General features: G+C 36.2%; 2 protein-coding genes across 2 annotated transcripts; both read right to left on the bottom strand.

Annotated features, from left to right (window-relative positions):
* Positions 1-2688: 2688 nt before the first annotated feature.
* Positions 2689-12567, bottom strand: LOC117336516 (sulfotransferase family cytosolic 1B member 1-like). The gene is made up of 6 exons (XM_033897127.1): positions 12465-12567; positions 8653-8813; positions 6232-6585; positions 5963-6066; positions 4708-4891; positions 2689-4082 (listed from the first exon to the last, which is right to left on the bottom strand). The coding sequence occupies exons 2-6, from the start codon at positions 8804-8806 to the stop codon at positions 3973-3975; spliced, it is 906 nt and encodes a 301-aa protein (XP_033753018.1). The 5' UTR covers positions 8807-8813; positions 12465-12567; the 3' UTR covers positions 2689-3972.
* A 1955-nt stretch (positions 12568-14522) lies between these two features.
* LOC117336693 (uncharacterized protein K02A2.6-like) lies at positions 14523-15059 on the bottom strand. Its single transcript, XM_033897304.1, has one exon. It carries the CDS (start codon positions 15057-15059, stop codon positions 14523-14525), a length of 537 nt encoding a protein of 178 aa, XP_033753195.1.
* Between the last annotated feature and the right edge of the window lie 4964 nt (positions 15060-20023).

The raw sequence follows: 20023 nt of genomic DNA, 5'->3' as shown, positions 1-20023 counted from the left end.
AAAGATTTGGAGTGATGTTCTCCCGTCCATCATATTCTCTATGAACAATACTGTTAACGCTACATTGGGTTACAGTCCTTTCGGGATCATTTTTGATTATCATCCGCGATTTCTACTTTCGATTCATGTTCTCCGAACGGAAATCGATACCATTCCAAGGGACTATCACCGATATATCAGGACGATTAAAGATCGTTTGAAAACTATTCGGGATGATGTCGAAAAACATGCCACGATTGCAAGGTAAGGTTTTCTTCAAAGAGAAAATTCAAAGACCAATCATGCGGATATTGGATATTATGTATACTTGTTAAAGGAACCTACAGGCAAAGGTCAGAAATTTCAAAACAAGTATGCTGGACTTTATGTGATCAATGAGTTGGTTTCACCTCATATGGTACGATTGCAGGACCGTAGCTCTGGTAAATTACTACCACGACCAATCCACGTAAACCGTCTCAAACCCGTGTTTGTTCGTGTCCCACGCGGATGAAACCACAGCCAAATCCACCGAATCAGCATCCAGAATATTTGGTGTCTACCGTAATAGATATTGTCTGGGGATGATTTTACCAGATCTACTTATATTGATTTGCATGCACGCGTATCTGACGACAATGTTGATTTGTCAACTTTGGATTCATATGCAACTACTGATAACATTCTCAAAAGCGATAGCGAGCTCCCAGGCCCTATCTCTGCGAAAAGCACCAAGAAGTCCTCCACAACATTGTCTGGGACAGACCGATATACGTCGTCTACGCGCAAACCTCAGTCATGGAAAATTCCACGTCTGGTCAAGAATTTATTTGAACAACTTCCAATGTCGCGTCCACATTCTGAGAGTGCACAAAAGAATGTTGGTGGCATGTCCGACGCCAAGCAATACGAGGCAAATAGAGCTCGACCTCAACGAACCAAACGGAAACCCATTCGTTTCGCGATGACCACCATCTTGATCCTATTGAACTAACTTCATCTGGGAGTGGATTTGGATTATGCAAGGTTCAACGAGTGGTAGCACGCAGACAATGCAAACAATGCTACCAATATTTAGTTCACCTTAGGGGAGAACCGGCCAAATATGCCACATGGGTGTGTTCTGAGAAGCTGGATCCAAAGACAAGAACAAGCATCAACAAGCGTCCACCTCCTCTAGTTTTATGTACCTAATATTTCTCTTGATGACAAACTTGATGTAACTAGAACTTAATTATCACAATTTAGATGATGATCATATATTTATGTTTTACAATTATAATATCCTTTATCATATTGCATATTACTACATATGGGTTTAAGACATTGTCGGTAATTTTTGGATAGTTTTCAATTGAATAAGCAGCTGATACTAGTTTACTGTTGATATGAAGTTATATTTGATAAGATGATGTTTCTGCTGTATCATGCAAGTCATAAGACTTGTTTTTGATTATTCCATGTTTGCATTGACAATGAGAATTGCAGATAACACTGATCTCATCTAGAGTTACATGATATTATGTCAGACTTATGTTCATAGTTTATGCACTGTGCGAGGAAAAATGATTGATAGTTCCAAACAAATGTATTTTTAGAGTATATTGGAATAACTTATGTATGTATTCATGTTATTTTATCAGGCTGTTTGATAACATATTAAATGTATTATCCGATATATATACAGGTTAACTAGCTGTATAACAGCGTATGTCAACTGTAATATATATGCAGCACAATGTTAATATAGATACTGATTACAAATACATCATAGGTATGTGTTTTGGAAATTTTGGATAATCTGAGCCTTGTGAGGTTATGTATTAATTTGTTTTACTATCTAGTCAGGTATACATGTATATGCCAGTTTATCTAGGTAAATTGTTGAGGTGGTGCTATTTTTGACTGATATATTGTGATGACAATATACAGATAAATATCTGTGTACAACTGAAACATGAGCAACAGTATTTGTGATCTTTGTATACACTACAAGTCAAAATGCGTTTATGTGATGAATAATATTCATTATCCTAATAGTTCAACGCATACAGATTTATTTGTTTTCAATATATAGTTGATACTGTGAAAAGTTACGTGTAATGGAAAGTTTGATTGTTGTTATTCAGAATAATTTGAATATGCTAAACATGTCGAGTGAGGTTTTGATTTTCGATTTACCAGTTTGTAATGTTAAGCTCTCTAACCTTTAAGCCTCATGTTTCTGGTGCAACATGATGATACTATAGACTTGGTTGAGTATTTACTTACATTGTACATTCTTTGTTGTTATGATATGTATTTTAATTGCATTATATTGTATTTCATAGTTAGATTTCTGATGACCAGTTTTAAAATTTCCAAGGGTAAAATTTTTTCGAGGGGGGCATAACACTGCACAGGACAGACTCGATTCCTCGGAAGCACTTATGTTTTTCTATCGACTGGATGTACTTTATTTTCAAAAGAATATCAGCTCTTAAATTCTAAATGAAAATCGTCTTGACAGTAGGTGAAAATGTTTCCAAGGATAGTTCGTTCGAAACAGATTCCAGTCTAACCGGTAACATTGATCAGTGTCGCTAACTTAGCAGACGAAGTTCAACTTCACAGGGGCTCGATTTTGTAAGGTAGGCCATTGCCATCAGTAGATAACTACAAAACTAAAATCCCGTTTACATGCACAATCGGAAATCATGTCGATACTCCAAATTTTTCACAAGATTTATTCTTATAAATACTGGACTTTTAATGTTCAATGTTATCGTGTATTGCATTTCGGAAAATTCGGAAACGAGGCCCTGTGAGCGTGACGACATTGGCAATTTGATAATTTCGTATAGATCAAGAATGGCACTTATAGTAATTTTGTGTTGACTACATGTTATTTTAAAATTCATAAAATATTACTCTTACAACTTGGGAAGTTGTTTTATTTTTGTAGTGATTTATGTAAATAAATGCTAGCATTCGAAAGCTCTCTAGGCCGAAAGTAGCTGACGGCCATTGTTTTAACCTGCATCATCTTGAGCTGTATTACTACACTGACCGAATCACTGTAAATTGTAGTATAGTCTCATGAATACAATTTGGTTAACGACATATAGGCAAATGCAACACATAATGTAAATATATCTAATTAAACAGTTCATGAGGCATAACTACATAACCTGTTCATCACAAGTTTACATCTAACTAAACAGTTTTTTGGGCATGCATTACATAACCTGTTCATCACAAGTTTACATCCAACTAAACAGTTTTTTGGGCATGCATTACATAACCTGTTCATCACAATTTTACATCTAACTAAACAGTTTTTTGGGCATGCATTACATAACCTGTTCATCACAAGTTTACATCTAACTAAACAGTTTTTTGGGCATGCATTACATAACCTGTTCATCACAAGTTTACATCTAACTAAACAGTTTTTTGGGCATGCATTACATAACCTGTTCATCACAAGTTTACATCTAATTAAACATGAGTTTTGGCATGCATTACATAACCTGTTCATCACAAGTTTACATCTAATTATACATTATTTTTGGCATACATTACATTACCTGTTCATCACAGGTGTACATCTGATTAAACAGTATTTTGGGCATAAATTACATTAACTGCTCATCACAGGTTTATATCTGATTAAACAGTTCGTGGAACATAGATTACATAGCCTGTTCATCACAGGTTTATATCTAGTTTGGTTTGGTTTATTTAGTTTAACGTCCTATTAACAGCTAAGGTCATATCTGGTATAACAGTTCATAGAGTATAGATTGCATAACCTGCTCATTCTGGACTATATCCTGCCATTATTTTGTTGAATTTGGTTACAAATGTGTTCAATACCTCTCTATATTTGCACTAGTCTTGACCTTAGCTGTTACTAGGACATGAAACAAAATAAACCAAACCAAACCAAATCGAATAACGGTGACGACATATCCATTTTGTGAATCGAATGTGACGCTTAACCTCCGATATTCATTCAAAAATAAATTTCAATTTCGAGTCTTTCATTTGTGTTTCTATGAGGGAGGTAAACGCCTCGTTCTGTGCCACGGTGAACCAGTTTTTCCAGTCTCCAATTTCTCCTGAAATACAAGTTGTGGATTCTTAATCATACCCAAGCACACATAGGAAGAAACATATAGATTGGTTTTAAGCAAGCCAAAGGACTTTGATGTAATAGCCATAGCGTATATGATAGTTATACCTCATACAAAATGAATCGTTGAAGAGAGAAAAAAAGTTAACTACATCACTGTTATCTCAAAAAGATTACCAATCATCAAACGGATTTTGTTTCTGTTTGATATTGGTGAGCATATGTTTTGTCAACATTGCAAATCACCACAAGAACATAATACGAAGCACCATCAAACAGACGAACTATGTCAAATAACGACAAATAACTACAGAAACCCGCAGGGTAAGCACCAATACTAGTGAAAGTCCAGCTACGATCAAAACATTTTCAGTAACATTTGATTTCAGGAACATGTTCTTTATACCTCTGCACCAATGAAAATGTTAACTTTCTATTTTGTTTGGTAAGAATATGTAGTGATGTTTCACAACAAATATAAATATACTTAAACTCATTACATTTTGCATTCTGCCCGTGACCGCTATGTCAGTTGGAAATTTTAATTATAATGCGCCTAATATCTTGAAAAAAAAGTAGTTGACATGAGTAAATTGTAATTATATACAAACCTTTCCGAAAAAGGAAGTTTTTCCCTGTAGTTGACATCTTTTTTACCAATGTGTTATCTTTCCCTTCTTCGCCAATGGTTGACATTTTCTGAAACGAGCATTTGTCATTGATTTCCTCCAGAAGTTCATCCGAGGCCTCTACACCAAGGAACGCAGCTAGGGCTTTAAGAATGGGCATGGGGTCCTGCAAAGTAAACATTATACTCATAAAACAAAAGTACCGCCGGATGAAATAATATACCCCTGTGAAGAAGGCTTTGAGTTCTGTCCCAATCTTTAAAAATCATAGTTTCGACCCGTGATTGAAGCTCAATGGGGTGACGTGATCGCAGAGCAGTGAAGAAGGAAAGTTTTGTAATGGGAACACAAGCTCTTTATTGGTCCTTTCAATGCACCGTAAATTGACGATGGTATAGTTGTGTTTTGTCTTCTTGTGAAAGTGCGGCCCGGACTTGAGCGTTCGCCGCTGTGGGGAAGGTTTTGGGTTCTGTCCCCTGGCCGAGACATACCAGAGTCTTTAAAAATGGTAGTTGCTACTCCTGCTTAGCGCTCAGCATATTTGGAGTGGGACGACTGGTTGGCCCGTTGTCAGTATAATGTGACCGGGTGGGGTGTCTTCGGCAGTATGCTTCAGTGAGATAGCACTTTAAATCGGCAAAAGTTCCGGCCTACCACAAGGAAACTTAACACGAACATACCGCAGCCTCCCGAAACACACATACGCACTCACCACACGCATACATGTCGCACGCACGGGAGGCCGTCCTTAAATGACCTTAGATGTTAATAGGACGTTAAACAAAATAAACCAAACCAAACCTGATGTTGACTTTATACCACTACCTCGCTGAATTATACTGCCGAACACACCTAGCAACTGGCCAAGGGCTTCATTGAAGTAGCACTTTGTCTTCTTGTGAAAGTGCGAAACTGATTACAACTTTATAGTGCTACCTCGCTGAATCGCTGTAGTATACTGACGAACACACCAAGCAGTACAACTACCCGATCACGTTATACTGGCCAAGGGCTTCATTGAAGTAGCTGAATAAAGTGAATATCAGTTTCAGAAAATATACCGCAGCCTTCCATAAATATAACATACATGCAACTCGCTCATAGTTGCTGTTAGGGCGTAGACAATACTAAAACAAACCTTGAATGTCTTCAGCTGTTGATTGAACGTTAAACAATGCTTAACCTAACTTAACCTGTTTCCCTTGTTGTATAAAAACTTTTGAAAAAAATAACACACCTGTTTTAGTTGCTCGTAATATATCGTGAATACGTTGGACAGTTTACCGGTTTCCTTTGCCTTTTCGAATGTTTTTACGTAGTTGAACCAACCTCCGTAGAGTTCTGAAACGAAAATTGTACATGTACAACGTAAACAGTAAAGCTAGCATAAAAAAAGAGAAAAAAGAATTCAACGCATCGTTAATGCATTTTGACGCCTTCAAACGAATATACTTACCTAGAAAAGTTCGTTTAGAATGCGTTTGTGACTACATAGTGAATACTTACGTTCCTCTCCCTGACCGAAGTGTTCTATAAACAGAGGCCAACTGATTGGGAAGTCAGTAGATGGCTTCATCGTCGTCATATCCTTGATATTTGCCATGTGGTTATAAAAGGACACGGCTACATCTTTCGGATTGCGCATTACGTGAACAATCCTGTATCCATTCTCTATATGTTTCGGCGGCAGATCCCCAAGAGGAATGTGTGAGTTAAGAATTCGAGTAGTGCTCTCCGGAATTTGTTCAAGGGCTCCAAAGTCGTTTAATGCTTCTAACATCGCTGTATGCTTATATACGGTATCGTATTCGGCGGAACCTCTCATCATCATGCTGATTATTTCATTAACCCAATTTGTCCCTGGAAAAAATGTTATTGTTTTAATCATGTACATACCTGATCTACATGATTTTTGCTATGACTATGGTATAAAGCTGAACATAATGTATGAATTACTCTATTTTTTCCCCGGTGTTTTTGTCATTTTTTAAAGTTTGATAAATCCAATATTTAACAAAGTTGAAATGCTTGTTTTAAATGTAATGAAAACATGATAAATGGATAGTATATCAATGTAAATTATAAACTGTATGGCCATATATGGTTGTAATATTATTACGTTTATTATGTTGGTTTATTTGCTTTACTTAGTTGTGGTATTGTCATGATATATTGCAAGCCTTTGTGTCGAGACCTCCATTGTACAGCCCACGTCATTATGTTTGGTTATGTATTGTTTGACGTTTGGGAGCTTGCGGTATGTTGGTGTTGGTTTGGTTTATTATTGTTTAATGTCCTACTGGTTTTGACTTTCCTTTTTTTAGTTCATATCACATTGTTTTTTTTTCTATAAAGAATCAAATTATTTCACTTTTTAATAATAAAAAAATCTGATTTGCTGCTTGTAGGAATGTTAACGTTTTTAGGGGAATCCACGGAGGGATTTAAAGTCTGCCGATAGTTTGATGTTTGTGTTCCATAAATGAGATTGAGTTATATAGAGGTTACACAACGAGTGGTTGTTGGATATGGAATTTATTTCACACGAGTAAGTTATTTTTTAAAAGTTACAAAAGACACGAGCTTTAGCGAGTGTTTTTTGCAACTTTTAAAAAATAACTTACGAGTGTGAAATAAATTCCATATCCAACAATTTCGAGTCGTGTGACCTGTTTCTACCACAATAATATCGGCTTGAATCAAAGGGAAACGTGGCCAAGTATAATTTCGCGTATGCAAATAAAGTGTACCGGTGACGTCCGGGACCCGGTGATGTGACGTCATTAGATTATTGATGACGTCAATAACAATTGCAGCTTGGGTCAAAGTTCACCGTGTTAGCCAATCAAAATGCGTACAGAGTTTATACCACGTGTGGTATAAACAGATTGTTAATCAACAGCTGTAATGATTAACTGATGGTCTGAGAGTTGAATCACACAGGGTATTGTGGTAGAAATAATTATATACCATACCAATAAGATAATAATACAGAGCTTTACTACTTCATGGATAAACATAGGATGGTCCATATAACTGAGTCCGCACGACCCTAGCATGTAATCTAAAACCAACAAGATTTTTATCTCGTTCATTTTAAAGGTCAAGGTAAAGTTCGATGCGAGTTGGATGTTCAGGAATGTGTAATCCTTTGATTTATTTCCGGTATAAACGATTGCAATTAATTACAGATTACGTGATATCGATCACTTTTGTAAATGAGTAGTTAACGTTAGGGGCATTGTGTACGGTTGATAAAGATGGTGATCAGTGCATTTCCTAACATACTTTATTCTAGATTGGAGAAGTATAGCACAAATACTGATGTGTACCGAGAGGTCCGTTGGGAGCAATCTAATTATGTTAATGTTTAATGTGTCGTTTGCTTTAACCATCTCCATCTGATGAAAATGGCTAGGTTTAAAACCTATATTGAGTTGGTTGATGTGAAATTTCACTATAATATAGTTTCGCAAATTCACATTTTCATTACTAATCACACTTGTATGCCTGGACGGTACCACTATACCACCCGACCACCCATGTAGTTGTTTCATTGTTATAGCGCGGAACTGTTGCTGGCTTCATTAATACATATTGCTACTCCAGTACTGAAGTACACTGTCAAAAACAATATAATGATTCCTGATGTCCTTCATTCTACATTTGAGAACACTAGCCGCAATTATCTGGTAGTATCTAAGAGTAGTGGCATCGATATCAGTACTTTTATTCTTACATGCATCAAGTATTTATTTCGTTCATTGGACAACAGAAAGCTTTGATTTGAAATAATATTCAACAGATATGACCATTTAATATGTTCATATGTCATGGTAATACATATATCTTTATGAAACACTATCCAGCTAGTGTTATTCAATACATTTGAATAATCTTTAAAACATTGTATACACTTAATGGTACCTGATTTAGGAAAAGTACAAATGAGAATGTCAGAATCTCTTGAATCGAAGTTCTTGATTTTGTCATATTGTCCTGACAGATCCTTTTTCAGGGCTGGGAAGGGCGGCATAACATAGTCCTTGTACCGCGGGAATCGTTCTGGTATATACGGCATCTTTAGTCTGTAAATTGAAATTATGAGTATATAATCCTAAATAATTAACGTTAAGTTTCTAGCATGTTCAAATATATATATATATGCACGAATGTTCATAATGCTTTTAAATTCAAAGAAAAGTCTTCAATGTATCAGGGATCAAGCGTGTGTTGATTGGTTTAACGTCCTCGAAACAGCAAGAGTTGTATAAAGTCGGACTTGATTCCCGGCAGTGAGGCAATAAAGGAACTATTTAAGATCCCGAGTGTGGCTGACGATATTTTTTGTCATCTCAATGTCCCCTAAATAGAAGACATGGTAGAAAATCTCTTTGTCTTCAACAATATAGATAATACATGACCAGTGTCTTAAAATATAAGTTGTATTTTGGCGAGGGTAAAGAAAGACATAAGTGGAGGCTATCTTGCCTTTCTGTCATGAGCCAAAAATACAGCTTATATGTTAAGACACTGACCATGTATTCTATTTATCCTGCAACAGTCATATAACAAACAATTTTGAGTGAAACGGTGTCAAAAATATGTTCGCCTTTTAAACGTTGTTTCACATTGAAGTAGGTCAGTCGAATTGACGCTCGTGCTAAGATTCCAAAATACAGCTGTTTTCCGTCACTGCCGTATACAGCAAAAATATATACCGTGGGTGTATTCCGACAATGCGGTGGTAGTTGCAGGATTAAAAACCTTTATTGGATACATATTATATTCTGGCCATCTCCAAAGTCCCAAGAACATGTGTGGTGAGTGGATGTTTCCACAACTAGTCGCCTCTTATTTGTATATAAAGAAGAGATCCCAGAGGAACTAATACATATTTTGTAGATTGATTTGTTCTCTTATTTCTCCCTTTGCTCTTGCCACATACATCCTGTCGACTTAAATTCATCACAATGACAACGATTACTGTACTTCCGTTCTACAACCTCACTTCCTAATTTTTATAATTAGGGACAAAGACGAAACTATAAAAGACATTGAAATATCTGTTGGTTCATTTCTCAAATATGATATTTACAACAAAATGAAACTTAAAATTCACTATGGGCGGCTATCGGTCATTTCGTTTTTCGATCAGTCTGAAAGTTTGATATGCAAATCAAAGGATCAAAGCTACAAACTAAATTTTAGAAAAATCCTTGTACCCTCTGAGAAATAGCGGTAACAATGATTGTTTACTGGCGGCCCACGGATGAAGCTTCATCATATGATGGTGGTGGACTAAAATGTGCGATGATAATGATATTATGAAACACGTTTAGACCTGAACTTCCATGTTAATGATTATACTCCACCTGATCTGTGGTTATGAATAATAACTGATTAGGAAATCAATACACCGATATAGGTATGGGGTCATGCATCTCTGATAACGAGATATATAGTATCAAATTCAGATTCAAAAGTGATGTAATAAGGAGGGAAATACTAAAAAGGTTTCGTGTTAACTAGTATAAAGAGGATCCACCGATGAAATTGATGATGGGGGTTTATATACACTAAACAATTATAGACTTGTGTGGAGGTGTACACGAGACAATACGGACCTGGTCAAGAGTTTGTTCACCTCGGCCGTATAGTATAAAACTGTTTTGTAATATGGCAAACTAAAATGAATGAAAACATCTCCAGATTCGACCCTGTCTAAATCATGTTAACTAAAGTGTTCAAAGTCGGCATGTAGACTGACCTTTATTTGTAACTTAATATGGTCGGAATAGTTTTGTTGCACAAGTGTTTTTCCGGTTGTTCAACAAGTCTTTTTTCATCAAAATATCTTTTAATTCCTCTTCGTTTATTGTAGTAAAACGTTGGGATATCTCGTCTGTCATATAGTAAACAAAGTGATGCCGAACAATCCTTTGTTTTTCAGCATTCTGATTTGGTTGTTGTTCAAACTAATACGTTGCGTCATTAGAGCCAAATATTGCCGACCTTTTCGTGCTATGAATAGCACGAATAGGTCGGCAATGCCTGGGGAATTTCCCATCTGAGCTATTTTGGCAAGATCAGGTCTACTCACTGATTGGTGCTTGTGAGGAAAAAAGGAAATTGGCCAATAAAAGTAAGGGAACACTCGAACCATATTACAATGTATAATGCGACACACGTCACCAGGTCATTATTTAGGCTAAGTACACATTGAAGTTGGACCAAGACATATCCGACGAGACAACCAGGTAAAAGCAACCAGGTAAAAAATAAAACTGAAATATAAAACTATGTAACGTTGGCTATATTTAATCTGAATAAAACATTTCCTGAACATTTTAATTATTGGAAACGGTCGGAGTTAGTTGATGCATTATAATACATTCTACCATGTTTGCTATGCAACGCCAGTTTTGATTGGTTTAAAACCATGTATTATTTTCCAATAAAAAACGCTCGTGCCAATAATACACGCTCGTGAGTCACGGCTGTTACAATTTTATATATCTAAAATTCACCCGTTTCATAAAAGGTTACTATAGCCGAGTGGGCTAATGGGTTAGTCTTTCAATACATTTTTATCACGACGCGAGTTCGAATCCTACGGAGGCCCTCCTTTTTTTCTTTTTCTTTTTTTTTTTCTTTTTTTTTTTTTTAATTTTCAAAATCAATGCCATATGATAGATGCTTTTGATCGTAGTACTGTATTGCCTGTATATTTCATCAACAAATAATGCAATACTCAAGAAATAAATTACAAGGTTTTCTCGGAGTTTCTTTGCTGTTTTTCTATTAGAAAGAGGTCGATCTCAGAACTAAACAGTACATGGTAGAATAGAAATAATCAACTTTGACTCGTGTATTGTTGCAGGATATACAACTCGGACTCGGATATTTTGCAATTTTAATTAATTATTAATTTAATTGCAAAATATCCTCGTCCTCGTTGTATATCCTGCAATACACGAATCATCGTTAATTATTTCTTAAATAAGGATGATGGACTATTTCAAATATTCGAAATCATGTTCGCTATTCCATAATTTTCTTTATATTTGTTAGATAAAAACATGAATCATAGTCTTATCCTGGAGAAGTAGCACGATCATTCAGTGTTACAGGTGGACTACAATGTGCGATGATAATGATATTTAAAAAAAGCACGTTTAGACCTGAACTTCCATGTTAATGATTATACTCCACCTGATCTGTGCTTATGAATAATAACTTATTAGGAAATCAATACACCAACATATGTAAGGGGTGATGTATCTCTTGTAACGCGATACATAGTATCAAATTGGGGTTCAAAAGTGATGTAATAAGGGATGAAATACTAAAAAGGTGTCATCTTAATAAGTAAAAAGAGGATCCCCCAAAGAATTTTTGGTGGGGGTATATAAACAATGTAAAATGCGACACACGTTATCGGGTCATTATGTAGGCTAAGTACACGTTGAAGGTCGGACCCAGACAAACCAGACGAGACAACCAGGTAAAACATCGGGTACAAACTGAAATAATAAACTAGATATAACGTTGGCTATATCTAATCTGAATAAAACATTTTCTGAACAATACAATCATTAGAAACGGATGGTGACTTATTTGATGCAGTTTAAAACAATAAGCATGATTGACTATTTCAAATATTTCAAATAATGTTCGCTATTCCAAAATTTTCCTGTTACCTATTTGTTAGATAAAAACATAATTTATTGTCTTACCCTGGAGAAGAAACACGATCATACAGTGGTACAGACGGTCTATGTTGTTCTCGTTATCACTCCTTCTCACTACAAGTGACAAACCATAACCGATTTAGTTTAAATAGTCAATATTAGCGTCACATAAAATCACCTAGCTTACGTGTGAAGCTGATGACATGTCCTATTTCCTCACCTTTCACAAAACGTTTCCTTGTTTGTATCGGCATGCAGGTAGAGCGTAAAAGTTTTACCTTAAACCTCATTATATTAGAAATCCTAGCATGTTCAAATTAATAGAGCTGTTAACACCAAATAATAGAAAGGATATCTCAAATCTTGCTAAATATCTTAAGTTCGCAAGGAAGAGAAGATTAGTAGGGCTTAATAACCATTCTACCATGTTTGCTTTGCAACGGCAGTTTTGATTGGTTTAAAACCATGTATTATTTTCCAATAATACACGCTCGTGCCAATAATACACGCTCGTGAGTCACGGCTGTTACAACTTTATATATCTAATATTCACTTATTTCTATAAGGTTACAATAGCCGAGTGGGCTAATGGGTTAGTCTTTCATTAAAGTTTTATCACGACGCGAGTTCGAATCCTACGGAGGCCCCCTTTTTTTCTTTTCTTTATCCCCCTTTTTTAATTTTCATATTCAACGCCATATATATGCTCTTGATCGTAGTACTGTAGTGCCTGTAAAGAAATGTATATTTCATCAACAAATAAGGCAATACTCAAGAAATAAATTACAGGGTTTTCCCGGGGTTTCTTTGCTGTTTTTCTATTAGAAAGAGGTCGATCTCAGAACTAAACAGTACATGGTAGAATAGAAATAATTAACGATGATTCATGTATTACAGGATATACAACGAGGACGAGGATATTTTGCAATTTTAATTAATAACGAAGGCCTGCGGCTTTCGTTATTAATTTAATTGCAAAATATCCGAGTCCGAGTTGTATATCCTGCAACAATACACGAGTCATCGTTAATTATTTCTTAAATAATTGTGTATAGTGATATAATGTTTCGCACACATATGTTTTATTACTATATAAGTAGTTGATCTGTCTCTATGGGCGATTCCAGTACAAATCTATGATATGATATTGTTTATGATGTCAATAGTAAATTAATTGTTGTATACATGTATATAATACATATGAAAATGTTGGAGGGTATATATGTATATAAGTGTTGTATACATATGTATGTACATTTTTATTTATATATGAGTGAACAGGCATACATGTGTGTATATTGGATAAAGATATAATTAATATGCCTACATGATGTCTACTTGGTATTTACAATCTGTAAATTTTACAATATACCAGCAATTGTTAATGTATATGTATTTTAATTTACTATAATAATAATGTTATGGTTATTCTCTACACTAAACGTTATATATCACGTTCATTTGTCGGTGTGTGTGAAGTGCGAACGTGATTATTTTATTATAATATGTATATTCACATGTCTACGGATGAGCCAAAAGGCTTAAAGTAATAAAGAACTTGACCTAGGATTGTAAATATTTCATCACATTGTAACTTTAAATACTACGGATAATAAAATAACGGTCCGTGATGATAATTAGGATGATCAACTGAAAGGATAATAACAAATGAGGACACGTGATATCAGGTGATGAAGTCTTAATAACATGTTAATATTTCATCATCTTGTAAATATTACGTTTACGTCATTATAACATGAAACATTTCATAATAATGATGATTCATAGCTCCGTGGTGATGATAATATGCTAGTCACTACTATTTTATATTCACCACAGACACCATGAGGTACGATATAGGAAGTAGTTTTATTCAGCACTCCAGATACAGAAGAGTTCCAATATGGGTAGTTCAAACTGCAGTCCTAGACACTAGGGCAACCGGCAGTGACTAGCACAGAATACATCACATCCTTCTCCTTATGAAAATATAAAATTATTTGAATGTTTAAATATGGATAATTAGCTGACTAGATTATGAACGCATTATAGTTACTAGAACATCCTTAAAGAAAGATGATCATTATTGAGTGAGATTCAAAATCATACTGTAGTAAATACTACATATGAACGTGGAGTACCATGGCGTTTCACAACTGTCCCAGGTTCCCAGCTTCCTTTCACAGGGTGTTTTAACATAACCCTGTCCCCTGGATCTAGCTCCTTGAGGGGCTTATGCTGAGCATGTTTATTGAAGTTCTCCTGCTGCCTTGCTTGGCGTAACTTCAGACTGGCATAGGTACCAGTGTTGTTCATATTAGGTGTTAACAGTGGAGCTGTAGTTGGTAATGGTGACTTCAGACGACGTCCTAAGAACATCTGTGCTGGAGAGATTTCTACACCATCAATTCTAGTGTTTCTGTATTCCAGTAAGGCTAAAAAGGGGTCCTTTGCCTTTAATAACAGTCTTTTTACCGTTTGAACCATACGTTCTGCCAGGCCGTTAGACTGCGCGTGATATGGACTTGATGTAGTATGTGTGAATCCGTATTCTCTCCCAAACTCTCTAAACTCTGCGCTTCCAAACTGTGGCCCATTGTCACTGATTACTTCGTCAGGGATTCCGTACTTGGCGATCATGCTCTTAACATGAACTACGACCGATTTTGTAGTAAGCGATTCAAGTTTCTCTACTTCAGGCCATTTTGAGAAGTAGTTAAAAGGTAGTGGTTACCTCTGAATTCAAACAAGTCCATCCCTACCTTGGACCATGGCCTTGAGGGCAGGTCAGCAGCTACCATAGGCTCCTTAGGATTGGCATTTTGATACTTTGCACATGTTTGGCATGTGCTTACATAGTTTTCAATGTCCTTAGACATATGCTAAAACAGTATCTCCCGCGCTCGATCCTTGCATTTCACTATGCCAAGGTGAGCAGAGTGGATTTTTTCCAACATCTTCTTTTGTAAAGCTCTTGGAACGACTACCTTGTGAGACTTATATAATATTCCATCAATGCAGGATATCTCATTGCGAATGTTCCAGTACGGTCTCATGGTTGATGATACGTCGCATCGGTCATTTGGCCAGCCTTCCAGAACTGTATCCATTAGTATTTGAAGTTCTTGATCGTTCGCCGTCTCTTTTTGAAGTTGTGTGTTCATTTCAGGCATAATGGGTAAGTATGCAGTCATGTGTACCTCGTTAACTTGGAGTTCAGGTACAAGTGATTCTCTAGTTTCATTCAAGTACGAGCGACTGAGATGGTCTGCTATGAACAGTTCTTTTCCTGGTTTGAAGAATACCTCAATATTGTATCTTTGAAGAGCTAGAATCAGTCTTTGAAGTCTTGGAGGAGCACTGAGTAGCGGTTTCTTGAGGATACTTTAGAGGGGCTTATGGTCAGACTCCACTTCCACATGTTGACCATACACATAGTCGTGAAACCTAAGGGTCTGTTTTTATTTTGTATGTTCCTGGCAAACATCCTAATCCTTGGAACACGTCCGAGTATTTTGGAGAAATCCCTAAAGGCACTGACTTGTCTTCCTGCTTGACTGTGTAAATTCGTTGTACAAGACCTAAGTCTTCACAGTCTTTTGAACCAAGCACTGGGTTAACATATATGTCTACAATATAGAATAGAATGTCTTTGACTCTGCCCTTATAGGAACAAGGCAGAAGTACACTTCCCTGGCTCTTAATAGAGTGGTTGGAGAATGATCGGAGCGTCACTGGTGTGGGTTGTAGTGTAACATTCTTGTTAAGTTGCTGTATAACACTCTTTGGAATAACATTACACTTGGCACCAGTATCCAGTTGAAAGTTAATGGGACGTTTGTGGATGTGGAGACTTTCTGTCCATTTGTCATTGCGCAGACTGTTAACTTCCATAGAGCCAACAAAAATTGTTCCAACAAATAACTCGTCATACTCCTCATCTGAAAACTCGACTGTGTTAACGCATCTTAATTTGTCCTTTTTCTTTTGATATTGACTAGGGTTTTGTCGAGCGTGCGACATGCACTTGTTGGCAAAATGGTTCATTTTCCCACAGGCCGCACATTGTTTGCCAAATGCAGGACACTGTTTATAACCATGAGTTTTTCCACAGTTCCTACAATCAAATTGACTATCTCCCTTCACCAAACTTATTCTTTGGAGGTTTTTTAGTTTGCTGAAACTTCTGGGAGCCTCTTGAGGATTGTTTCGCACTCTTTTTATGTATTATATGAATTGTTTTGTCCTCGATAGATTTCACTTGCTCTCTAGACATTTCAGCTGTTCTAGCGAAATTAGTAGCCTTCTCCAGGGTCAGGTCAGAACGCTCATTTATACATTTCTCCCTTACCTTGTGGTCTTTAGTCCCAAACACAATAGCATCTCTGATCATGTTGTCCTCCTCTGGGTAGCCACAATCCTTAGCCAGTAATTTAAGGTCAGTGAGGAACTTTTCAAATGTTTCTGATTCCTTCTGAGATCTGCTCAGAAACCTGTATCTCGAGTAAACACGGTTAGCTTTAGGTTTCACATGTTTCTCAAACTCTGATTTGAGATAGTTAAAGGACTTTTTCTGTTCTTCAGTCAGTGTCCATGTAGAGTAGATGTCCCTACCTTTATTTCCTATCCAAATCATCAGGTAGTTACATTTTTCTTCCTCTGACTTCTTGTTGAGTGGTCCAGAAAACCAAAATTCTGAATGTTGGATGAAGGTCAGTTGCTTCCCAGTTGAGTTTGAGTGTGGAATTTATGTTCCCTGTTTCCATTGTTAATGGTAGGTCTTCTAGTTATGATGTTCTATGTTTTCCAATGTCGATGGCATTAACTGTGAGCGATGGAGGTCGATTCTGACACCATGTTTTATATTCACCACAGACACCATGAGGTACGATATAGGAAGTAGTTTTATTCAGCACTCCAGATACAGAAGAGTTCCAATATGGGTAGTTCTAACTGCAGTCCTAGACACTAGGGCAACCGGCAGTGACTAGCACAGAATACATTACAACTACGATGATAATTTTCCACAAGCCCTGATCAGAATTCTTTTCGCCCTTCCACCTTTGCATTTTTTCAGTTCACGTACATGTATTCTAGTAATTTACCCGTTTCTCGACAGAATAAATTGTGTTATTCAACAAAGAATTAAACCATTTTAACATTATTCAGTATGGTATCTGGTTTCTGTGTGAATTTTATGACGGCTACATACCAATACACTAACATGTCAATATCTTACCTAGTTAAACTGAAATATACTTTAATCAATCTAAATTGTAATTGAGAGGGAATTAATTTCAGAAATGTATAGCTGCTTATCTAATAAAACCAACACAGGCTGATTACCAAAATGCAATCACACCTATAAAATAGCGTCTGTTTTCATATCATAGTGAATTTGAAATTTGATAAGACATCTTGATCTACTTCCATCTAGATTTTTTTATACTCTATCTGATTTTCTGAAGGAAACAATGAAACCTAGCAAAATATACATGGAATTTAAACTAAAGTTGCCAATATCAATGGAATTGACATAACCCCTATCTTTTAATTATAATCATAGGAAACTATGAAAAGCTAAGTTCAAATTTTAATTGATAACTATGTTATTATTAACTCGGAGATTTTGATTGGTTTGGTTTTATTTGTTTAACGTCCTATTTACAACTAAGGTCATTTAAGGACGGTCTCCCGTGTTTGCATGCATGCGTGTTTTGTGCGTATGTGTGATTTGGAGGCAGCGGTGTGTACGTGTTAAATCTCTTTGTGATAGGCCGGAACTTTTGTCGATTTATTGTGCTACCTCACTGAAGCATACTGCCGAAGACGTTTAGCAGGATACCCCATGGCCACCAGGTCACATTATACTGACAAGGGACCAACCAGTCGCTCCACTCCCAAAATACTGAACGCTTATTAAGCAGGAGTAGTAACTACCATTTCTCAATGACTCTGGTATGTCTCGGCCAGGAGACAGAACTCAAAGCCTACCTCACTGGGGTGAACGTTCAACTAAAGACCAAAATGAGGCATTGTTAAAGGAGACATTAGGAAGAAGTTGTTCAGAAAGAAGAGGAAATATAAAATTCCAAATTTAGTTGTCTCTCACGCAATGGGGACAGCAGGTACAATTCTTACGCCCTACCAGGGCAGTGGGTATTTTGAAATGATGATGTTGCGAACATGTAATCTATCAAATACATATTTATCCATATCTACAATTTTTTTCGGCATAGCCGTATAATTTTCTTTTGGTCCCGGAAATGACGCGACAGGTGGCGTTACTCGTCTAGATGAAGTACAAAATGTATGTGATTGATCAATGTAGCGGTAGATGCAAAATGCAGATATGCAGTTAAAAACGAAACAATTTTAAGATTAAATGCAAGCTGAATAAGTGGATGTGTCTTTTCAAATGACACATTAATAAGATTATATTCCTGATTCAAATGCAGTCTTATTATCACCAAAAATGATTCAAACTGATCTAATTTTGTTATTAGTTCGTTGATTTATTTCACCAGCAGTTTTACATTATAACCACCAGCATTAAAACTAGGCCGTTTTATCCTTTTTAAAGATATTTCTTGTTTCAGCGTTTCTTTATAGAAAACCAGCAGTTTAAAAATTATGGTGTGATCACGTTTGCTTTGTATATATATAACATCTATAAAAACAGAGTGATCACTTTTGCTTTGTATATATATAACACCTATCAAAACAGACAAGTACATATAGGAGCACAAACGATATTCAACTCAGCTGAAAAAAAAATCCATATATCCTTACATTGTATGTGATGTGTTTGGATCTGGGTCACTCGTGAGCTTGCATTCCTCATTCCTTTCAATGGCATACCTAAGCATTTAGTACACCTAGATGAAGATACTTCACAAACTGGCTTTTTATGAAGATTTATTAAAGAACAGTTTTATTAGAATCTAGATGTTCACCTATAAGGGGTTACCTCAGGGTGACCTTTTGGATTAGCCAATCAAATGACTTCTTCCAGAATCTTGAAAGTGAATTTTACATGTCCGAATTAGCATGATTCGAGAGCATGGCTTGCATGTATAAATTGTCAATGTTTCAAGTCATTTCGTCCCAGAAAGCATATACATGGTGTGCCGAAATGGTTTGCTTCGAACATCAACAAATTGACGATTCGCCCAGAAATGATATACACATACATCTCAAAGGTCATCAGAATTTGACCCCATATGGGATATTGTTAAATGTTCATGAAACGTAGTGAGAAATACCAAAATCTAGATTGTAATAAGAATAATAAAGAAACTTTTGGTACAGAAAAAGAGATAAGAATCTAGCTTTTCATCAAGATTTATGACATAAATTTTCACTACCAAACCGCGGGCTAGTCAGCGCAGTTAGTCTGATAAGGATGAGTGTATGGATCACCTGATGATTCTGATGATATGTGTCATGATGATGATAATGAGTACAGTTATCATTATTGTGTTACGCAACACCATGATGATAATTATAAGAATAATATATGTCATGATGAAAACGATAATGATGGTTACCCTTACCTGTCACTGTGGTAATACGTACCATGATGAGGATGATAATGATACCAA

Source organism: Pecten maximus, chromosome 10 (assembly GCF_902652985.1).
Source record: "Pecten maximus chromosome 10, xPecMax1.1, whole genome shotgun sequence".
Lineage (NCBI taxonomy): Eukaryota > Metazoa > Mollusca > Bivalvia > Pectinida > Pectinidae > Pecten > Pecten maximus.
This window is presented reverse-complemented; position numbering and strand designations above follow the sequence as displayed.

What these genes read in the sequence shown, in the direction of transcription:
- LOC117336516 (XM_033897127.1), bottom strand. Translation starts at nt 8,806, where the DNA reads ATGCCGTATATACCAGAACGATTCCCGCGGTACAAGGACTATGTTATG. An exon ending in CTTCGGTCAGGGAGAGGAAC is followed by an intron (nt 6,067 to 6,231) that starts GTAAGTATTCAC and finishes TTTTCGTTTCAG; the next exon opens with AACTCTACGGAGGTTGGTTC. An exon ending in ATTACGAGCAACTAAAACAG is followed by an intron (nt 4,892 to 5,962) that starts GTGTGTTATTTT and finishes TTTACTTTGCAG; the next exon opens with GACCCCATGCCCATTCTTAA.
- LOC117336693 (XM_033897304.1), bottom strand. Translation starts at nt 15,059, where the DNA reads ATGATCGCCAAGTACGGAATCCCTGACGAAGTAATCAGTGACAATGGG.